The 8194-nt window shown below is 49.6% G+C and overlaps 1 protein-coding gene across 4 annotated transcripts; it reads right to left on the bottom strand.

Annotated features, from left to right (window-relative positions):
- Positions 1 to 265: 265 nt before the first annotated feature.
- On the bottom strand, positions 266 to 7514 carry KLF10 (KLF transcription factor 10). Of its 4 annotated transcripts, none has more exons than XM_072603343.1 (4): positions 7031 to 7514; positions 3388 to 3627; positions 2351 to 3272; positions 266 to 1941 (listed from the first exon to the last, which is right to left on the bottom strand). In XM_072603343.1, exons 1-4 carry the CDS (start codon positions 7064 to 7066, stop codon positions 1682 to 1684), a joined length of 1458 nt encoding a protein of 485 aa, XP_072459444.1. In that variant the 5' UTR covers positions 7067 to 7514; the 3' UTR covers positions 266 to 1681. The 4 variants fall into 4 exon arrangements, with proteins under 4 accessions (XP_072459444.1, XP_072459442.1, XP_072459445.1 ...); XM_072603341.1 differs by lacking the exon at positions 7031 to 7514 and adding an exon at positions 5955 to 6464; XM_072603344.1 differs by lacking the exon at positions 7031 to 7514 and adding an exon at positions 5123 to 5456.
- Between the last annotated feature and the right edge of the window lie 680 nt (positions 7515 to 8194).

Raw genomic sequence — 8194 nt, 5'->3', positions numbered from 1 at the left:
ATAGATATATTCAAAACAAATATACATTAACTGTATCTGTTGTTTTCAGAATTCATTTTATTGCTACCTTTGGACAAGTTTCTATCTTGCCCCAATACCAACTCTATTAGATATTCACAGTCTCACATAAGTATACAGAGACACCTTTTTAAATCAAAGTGGCTTAAGCACACTAGATGATACAGTATATCATTCATGCAATTCCAAATGTGAATGTGGGGAGATATCAGTTTAGAGAAATGCTTTAAGCAAACCAATCAGTCTGTATAGCAAAGGAAATTATTTATTGTAAACAAGATATAAAGTACAACATAAGAAATATTGTGCAAATCTTAAAGTAGTCACAAGAACGTTTTTGACATTACAACGAAACTTCTCTATCATGTTTCCCATAGGGCCAAGTTTTGAAGTCGCATATTAAGAAAAAATTTGAAGAGGTAATATTGCTTTTTGGCCTTTACCTGAATGTTTAAAAACGAAACCTGATACATAGAAAAATGTTAAGTGAAGGAACAATATAATGAAAATTTCATTGTATATGCCAAACAATTCACTTTGCTCTACTGTGTATAACATCCACGATACAACAGGATATAATAGAAATACTGTTAATTAAAGTTATATACTAATCATTCCCACCTCCCCTCTCTACTAAAAATTCTAAGAACAGACAGACTTTTTTATTGTCCTTTTGTGAATTAAAAAAAAACAAAAACCCTCCCCACTAACTTTCTAGTTCAATACAGCACACATTATATCCTTATTATATAAGAATATTTTACCTATAAAGAACCATCTTTTAAAGAGTAACTTATTCTTGATGTCCCTTCTTAAAACTGCAAGATTTTTTAATCTTCAGATATTTTTCAACAAAGTGCAGTGTATCTCAAGAGTTTATAGAAAACACATTGGTATACAATTTTCAAATCTACACCGGAAACTGCAGGCAAACTAAAAGTTTAACGCATCATGAGATGCTTAAATAGTCATGTTTTAACTTTGTGACTGAAATGCAAAAAACAAGTGGAGCTATACACTAAATTAATTAAATTTATGAGGATTCCAATTTTGTTGGTCCTCTCCAGCCACAAATGGCTCGTTTTGTTCAACTCCAAATATGGACAATTGTGGAAAACTGCCAATGCTAGTTAATAGTTGACAACTGCATTCATTTAACTATAGAGATACGAAGATACCAGATAATTACTCAGCTAAGAAAAGATGACATTTGTAGTAATTAATGCAAACCAACATCACATCTACTTCAGTACCATGTTTCATTCCTGTCTATATTCTCTTGCAACCACCAAGTATTTTAAAAGGATCCCATTGAAAGCTGGTCTCAAGTAAGAGCAAATGTGCTAACAAAATACGCATACCAATTCAAAACCTGTGCTGCCTGTTTTGTCCTGATCTAAAACCTTCCACAGTTATTAGACTCTTCTTCCTCACGTGCAAATGAAATCTGCCATTCTGTTAGTGACTGGCCCCCCTTTCTGCCTATATCTCTTGCTTCTTGTCATCTCTAACCCAGAGTGGGCCTTTGCCCCAGAAGCCACTGTGGCCCCACCCCCAGTGGGCACCAAAGCATCCCGGAACCGGAGTGGAAGCACTTTTACATCATTGCTGATTGCGGCTGTGACCAACGTTAGTTCCAATATTGTCTTCAGGTACTATTACTTCATTGTGTGGTAGCAGGTGTTGGAGGGGAAGCAATGTCATTTAGTTTGCTCACTTCCATCTGCCAGTTCGGGAGTTTCTTAGCTGACAAATGGCGACGGGCATGTTTGGTCAAATGGTCACTCCTCATAAACCGCCGATCACACATTGGACAGGCAAACTTCTTCTCGCCTGTGTGTGTTCTGCGATGTCGAGAGAGTTCATCTGAACGGGCAAACTTCCTCTCACAACCTTTCCAGCTACAGCTAAAAGGCTTTTCTCCTGGAACAAAAACAGACAAATCATAATCAAAAACTGGAGCAGTGAGTTAATGTAGTCTATGTATTTTCTCATATTATCTATTAAATCTGCTGGCGTAAAATATTCTGTGAAAACAAGGTTAGATGCTTTTTAAGCCTCTCAAAAAGGAATGTTATCGATAACGTTACTCATTCTGAGCTTCTGGATTATCTAATCATATCACATCTGTCATGTAAAACTGCTAGCTGCTGCTTACACAATTAAGTGGCCCCAGGCTAAGAGATCAGTTTTTCAAATAATGCTTATAGTTCAAAGGTAAAATTTTCTGTAGACTCTTGCTATGCTTACAATATGGCTAGAAATGTCCCTGCCAACAGTCAATAGTACCATAACTAAAAATCTTTATCTAAACACACAAAACAATCAATACCTGTATGTGTTCTCATGTGGGCTTTTAAGTGAGAACTTTTAAAATAAGTCTTTCCACATCCTGGATGACTGCAAATGTGACTTCTTATTCTCAACGAGTCAATCTGTGCTGTAACTTTTGTTGTAGAAGGGGCAAAACCTGGAGCAGGAGCAATGGGAGATAGTCTGGTGCCATTTGGACTCATCACTGGAGTTTTGGGGTTCTGGACCACAGACTGTGGCACGACAAACATGACAGCACCTTTAGGGACTTGCGTTCCCATGAACACAACAGGCTGGCAAAGGGCTGGCTGTTGACTAGGTGGAGTGTTGGGGACAACTGCTGTTACAACAGGGTTGTTTGTAGGGAGGGGGACCATCTGTGGAACCATCTGGCAAATGACTGGCACGGGTGGAACTCCACTGGCTGATGCAGCCCGGGGAGAGACCAACACTGACTTTTGTTTTGGGGACGTGGGAAGTAGCTGAGGGTTACAGATGACTGTCTCTGAAGAAGGCACTGAAAAGTCATTAAAAGCAGCCCCTGCTTTTTCTTCCACGTGGGTTACCGTGTTGCTTTCACATTTGGATCTGTTTGGTGACACAGCTGCACAGGGTACATTTTTCCTTGTCTCCACACTCAGATGAGCTCTTCTTTTAAAAACGTTGTCCTGATATTTTAGCATACTGGCTGCTTTCACGGGGCAAGTTGTGTGATTGCACAATTGAGCATCAGCTGTATGACGAATTACACTTGTGGCCTGAGCTTTCAAAGGTCTTGGTGCCGTTAATTGGCCCTTATCATTCTCTTTAAAATCGGCTGCACTGTGAGGCTTTGAAGAGTCAGCAAATGATTTGAAGTGCCCAGCAGATGGCGCTGGCACCACTGAATTGGGTATTTGGGAGGCTTCAAAGTCAGATGGACTGTAGGGTGGAGTCAAACACTAAAGAGAAAAGGAAAATATAAATGTTACCAAGAAAAATCTCAGAGTACGATTAATTGTTAACAGTGCCATGAAAATTCAGCCAAAGGCATTAAAGTTAAAAAAAGTAACTTACAAATGCTGGTACTGTATGGAAATCGGCAGTACCAGGTAGCAAGCCCTCTTCGGTTTCTTCAGACACATCAGATGCTGGTGTGATTGGTCTAATTTCAGTGTATTTCTTGAAATCAGACTTCCAACTGCAGCTCATGGACATGAGTGCTTCTACAGCTTCATAATCACTTTTCTCTGTAGTATTGTTCCAGGAACATCTACCTTCTCTTGGTTTTTCAAAAATCATTTCTATTCTTTCGGCCTACAAAAAGACAAAATCAGAAATTATCACTATCTTTTAACAATTAAATGGTAAATTAAATTATAGTATAACTTAGGAAAAAAACACCTGAGTTACCCGAACACCACTTGATATTAAAAAATAAAGTTATTTTTTCTTTCCCTCCATATTATGACAGACAAGACAAAAATAAAGTGGCTGTTCTTCAGGAGACTGAAAACTCGTGTTAGTAGCAACAAAAAAACCTTTTAGGTTTTAAGCCTAAATGTTAACTAATATAATGGTCAAGAAATAAAATTTGCATTTGTGTTAACTACATGTAAATCAAGAGAGGTGGATCTGAAACCAAATGACACGCTAAATAGCTTTGGACAAGATAGTTTAGGGTGTGTGCATGATATATTAAGTTCCCCTTTTGTAAAAAGATATTTGTAAGACTGCAAAAATTCTGTGAGCTCTTTTGTGCAGTATGAATTTCTCAGAGAAAAAAAATTACCCTATCTTTTTCTTATAAAAGCAGTGAGATATAACTGGAACCAAGCACTGAGGCTTCAGGGGACCTAGGTTCTAATTTTGACTCAAACTCTACTGGAACAAGTCACTCTGGGCTTTTATTTTCTAATGTAAAATGGTGAGATTGGACTATATCAGGAGTTTTTACACTGGGGTCCATGAACTTGAATTTCAAAAATTATATTCCAATAGAATTCTTTCCCTTTGCATTCCTATTAATTTTATTTGATGCTTATTTAAAAACATGCTAAGAAAGGGGCCGTCCATGACACACAAAAAAAGGTTGTTAAAATCTTGGAGACTAGATGATCTCGAAAGTTTTTGCTCTTTTTATCTGTGGTGGAGGTCAAATGTAATGTTCAGAAAACTCTAAGCTTCATGTTAGACTATTTTATTTTTTGCACACCTGCAACCTTTTCCTTTTATGGCCCAGCAGTAAAAACCAAGCATTACAAGATATAAAAACCAAACGCCTGGCTAAAGTGAGTAATCAGCCTCTGAATAACCGAAAGCTTGGCTCTCATATTTTAATTAACTCGCGCAGCTATTCAGGTTTGGTTGGGTTTAAATACCAGTTGGTAGATACATACTTTCCATATACTAATATACTGTATTCCCTTGCACGAGTTGGGGGACCTAAGGGACTCAAAACCACTTTTCCCTCCGTGGTAAAAAATAGTTATTTCTTCGAAGCTGAAGTGCAGTATTGAAGAGCTTAACTAGTAATAATTTAAAAGAAAAAACCCACCCTGAAAGACAGGATGGTCCTAGTGCCATCCCACCCAGGCTTCTCCAAGTCAGGACAAGCATCGGGTAGACCCGCTTCAGAGGCAGGAACTCCAAAGCTGGCCGGGAGAGAACAGGAACAGGGAGGGGGAGGAAAGGGAGCGGGGCAGGAAGGGGAAGCAGGGGAGGCAGACAGAGGGAGGAGAACGAAGGGGGGGCTGGCAGACAGCGGGGGAGATCCTCTCGGGCGAGAACAACCAGAGGGGGCCGCCCTAACCTCAAAAAGGCTCCAGGGCGATTCAGGGCGGGACATTCCTCACTGCTCGCACGTACCCGCATCCCTCCTCTGCCATTGGCCCGTCCGGACCGGCGGCGTGGATCGGGATTGGCTAGCTCCAAGAAGGGGGCGGGAGCGATACGAGGAGGGGGTTGGGGCTGGAGGCATGTGAACAAAGCGTGATCACCGGCTGCTCCCGGGCTGGCAGGAAACGTGAACTGGGAATTGCCGCGCGTTCACCTTTCACCTACTTCCCGAGACCGCAGGGCCCAACCCGCCCCCGCGTCAGGGCGGGAGAGGGAGGAGGGGACAGGAGGCAGCCGCCAACCTCCCAGCAGTCCGCGCCGGAGGACTGGGGGTGGAGGGGGGAGGGGACCGCGCCGCACCCTCCTCCCCCCCCCCCCCCCGCCTAGGGGGAAGGAGACTCCCCCGCCTCTTCTTGCCTCCAGCCAGCCGCGGTTCCCTTAGGAACCGACAGAGGGGCTGGGCCTCCCTCCCCGCCCCAACAGGCAAGGGCTGGGTCACCCGGGGACGAGGAGAGGCTCCACTCCCTTCCCCCAGCCCCCTCCAGCCTGGGCGGCCGGGAGGGGCCGGAGCCGCCACCGCCGCGGAAACCCTCCCCCCGCCTCTCCTCAGCCGCCGGTCCGGGGGGACCCGGCGCGCCTCAGCCCCGCCCCCCGGCCCGAGCGCTGACCCCGAGGCCCCCACGCCCAGCCTGGCTGCGCTCAGATAGAGGCCGGGCTGGGCTGGGCTCCGCCCGCCCCCGCCCCCGCCCCCTCCTCCTCCCTCCTCCTCCAGCGTTCCCCGCCCCCGCCCCGGGACCTCAGACCACCTCGCAGCCCTCCACGGACGCTCCCCCTCCCCGGCCATTTCCGGGAGGCGCGGCCCCCGCCACTCCTTCTGACACGGTTTCCCAGACGGGCGGCCCCCAGAGACGTCCCAGCTCCCAGACTGAGCGGGGCTCGGCCCCCACGCGGCGTGTCTCCCTGCCACCCACGGCCCCGCTCTCGTCCCTCCCACAACCCCTTTTCTCGCGCTCCGACACCCTGCGGGGCAGTAGCCCGCCCCTGTCTGCACCCCCGCGGAGGGCAGCTCCCGTCCTCCCTCCTGTTCCCGGACTGGGCGCGCTCGGAGCCCTCCAGCCCTCGCTTAACGCAGCTCCCGCCCCCGCTAGTCCTCCGCTCCAAATGTCCTGCAACAGCCCCCTGCCCGTCCGCTCCCTCATATGCCCCCAGTAGGACCCCCCAAACTTAACTCGTATATAGCCTTAACCTTCCCCCCAAGCGGAAAGCCCTCCACCTCCTGCTTTGCGTACCACCTCCCCATTTGCCCCAAATTTAGGGCCCTCTCTTCCCAGACGTACCGCCCCCGTCAGTGCACCTGTACTCGACCCTCTGCATCAGTAACTCGGCCCCCCCTCCCCATTCCCTACCCGCCCTTTCCTCAATGTCCCCAGGGGCAGCCGCCTCCCCTCCTCACCCTTTCTGTCCCCATCCTTCCCGCTCTTCTCATCCCTGCACCCCTCTCCTCTCCTTTCATCCCTCCCGCCTTTTCGGTTACCTACCGGGCAGCCCCTACGCCTTCCCCTCCTCCAGGTGCCAGACCAGCCAGCGGCCCCCACCCTCCCCGCTGTCCTGGCCCTGCAGCCCCCTCCCCTTCTTCCGTCCATCCTTCATCAGAGCTACCTGCCCCAGAATCCCAATGCCTCTCCAGACCCTTCCTCTCCTCGGACACCCCCTTATCGATCCCCCACGTCCTCTCGGTCTGGTCAGCCAAGAGGCGAGAAGACGAGCCCCCCGCCCGGGACTCCAGCAGCTCCTCTGCTCAGGCATGCCAGGAGTAAGGGAGCCGGGGGGTCGTGGCCCTCTGGAGAAATGGTAGCTGCAGGGAGATACTGGGACAACTCACCGAAGGCTGCTGGAGGGAAGACCCGAAGTTGAGCATGGCTGGCTAGTGACGGGCTACCAGAGACACGCGCTGCCGCTCCCGCCGCTCCAGCGCTCCTCGCCGTCTGTCCACCCCCCCCATTCAGGTAGCCGCTCAGCCTGCCTAGCGCCGAGGGAGGGGGCGGGGGCGGAGCCTGCGCTGGTCCAATCAGCTGCAAAGGTGTGTGAGGCGCCGGCCAATGGGCTCAGGGGACCACGCGTGATCAGCGGCTGCCCGGCAGCGTGAAGCCAGTGTCAGTAGAGCGTGTACACAATCCCGGGCAGCGTGTTCCCTCGGCTCTACCCTGGGGGACTCCTTGCAGTTTCCCCGTGTGACTTGGTGTCACCCTCTCCGCCTTCCCCTGCCCCTCATTCTGGCCCTTCTCTGTCTTCCTTTTCTCCTAAGTGTCTCAGGGGGACGCCGCCGGGGTGAGGCTAGACTGGAGAGGTGGATTCACCCGGCTGCGGCGGGTCTGCCGAAGACCACGTGGGTGGGGAGAAGGAATTCCCCAGTTCGGGCCCCGCCACCCCCACCTCCCTGCTTGGCAGGCTGGCCCAGTCGGTCCGCCCCTGGCGGTCCGCCTCCGTCCTCCGGCCCGCCCCAGCCCGCTCCCGCTCCCTACCGCCCCGAGCCACGCCTCTGTGGGGTGGGCTGGGAGGGGTGGGGGTGCCTGGAGGAAGCCTCTGGGCCGGGCTGGCGGCGAGGGGGCGGCAGAGGTTGCTGCAGCCGAGGGGCCGAGAGCCAAGTGATTTGCGTTTGGAGGCGCCTTCGTTCTCCATTAGTGGGGAAGCTGGGGAGAAACCAGATCCTAGTGATTTCGTTAGTTTCATTTAAAAAGCATTTCCTACTTGCGGCTGAGAAGGAGGCTGAGGAGAGCCACTCCCAGGGTCGGCACACACCTGGCTCCTCTTCCCGTGCTCGGGAGCCTGTTCCAGAAAAACGGGGGTCGGGATGGCGTGGTCCTCTGACGAGAGGAGCAAGGGGAGCTTTTAGAACTCTTAAGAGCCGGTGGAGAAGCGACGTCGTGGGTGTAACGAGCTGTGCTGCTGGAGAGTTAATAACTAGATTTTAGCTTTTTAAAGGTCTTGGATTATAGGCGTCTGGCGGGAAAAACTAGCCATTTTTGTAGGCAGGGAATCAGTTCAC

This window comes from Notamacropus eugenii, chromosome 4 (genome assembly GCF_028372415.1).
Source record: "Notamacropus eugenii isolate mMacEug1 chromosome 4, mMacEug1.pri_v2, whole genome shotgun sequence".
NCBI lineage: Eukaryota > Metazoa > Chordata > Mammalia > Diprotodontia > Macropodidae > Notamacropus > Notamacropus eugenii.
This window is presented reverse-complemented; position numbering and strand designations above follow the sequence as displayed.

Coding starts and splice junctions, on each gene's coding strand:
- KLF10 (XM_072603341.1), bottom strand. CDS start 6,347: ATGAGGGAGCGGACGGGCAGGGGGCTGTTGCAGGACATTTGGAGCGGA. Junction 3,628..5,954: donor CGTCCGTGGAGGGCTGCGAG/GTGGTCTGAGGT, acceptor GTCTTTTTGTAG/GCCGAAAGAATAGAAATGAT. Junction 3,273..3,387: donor TCCATACAGTACCAGCATTT/GTAAGTTACTTT, acceptor TTTTCTCTTTAG/TGTTTGACTCCACCCTACAG.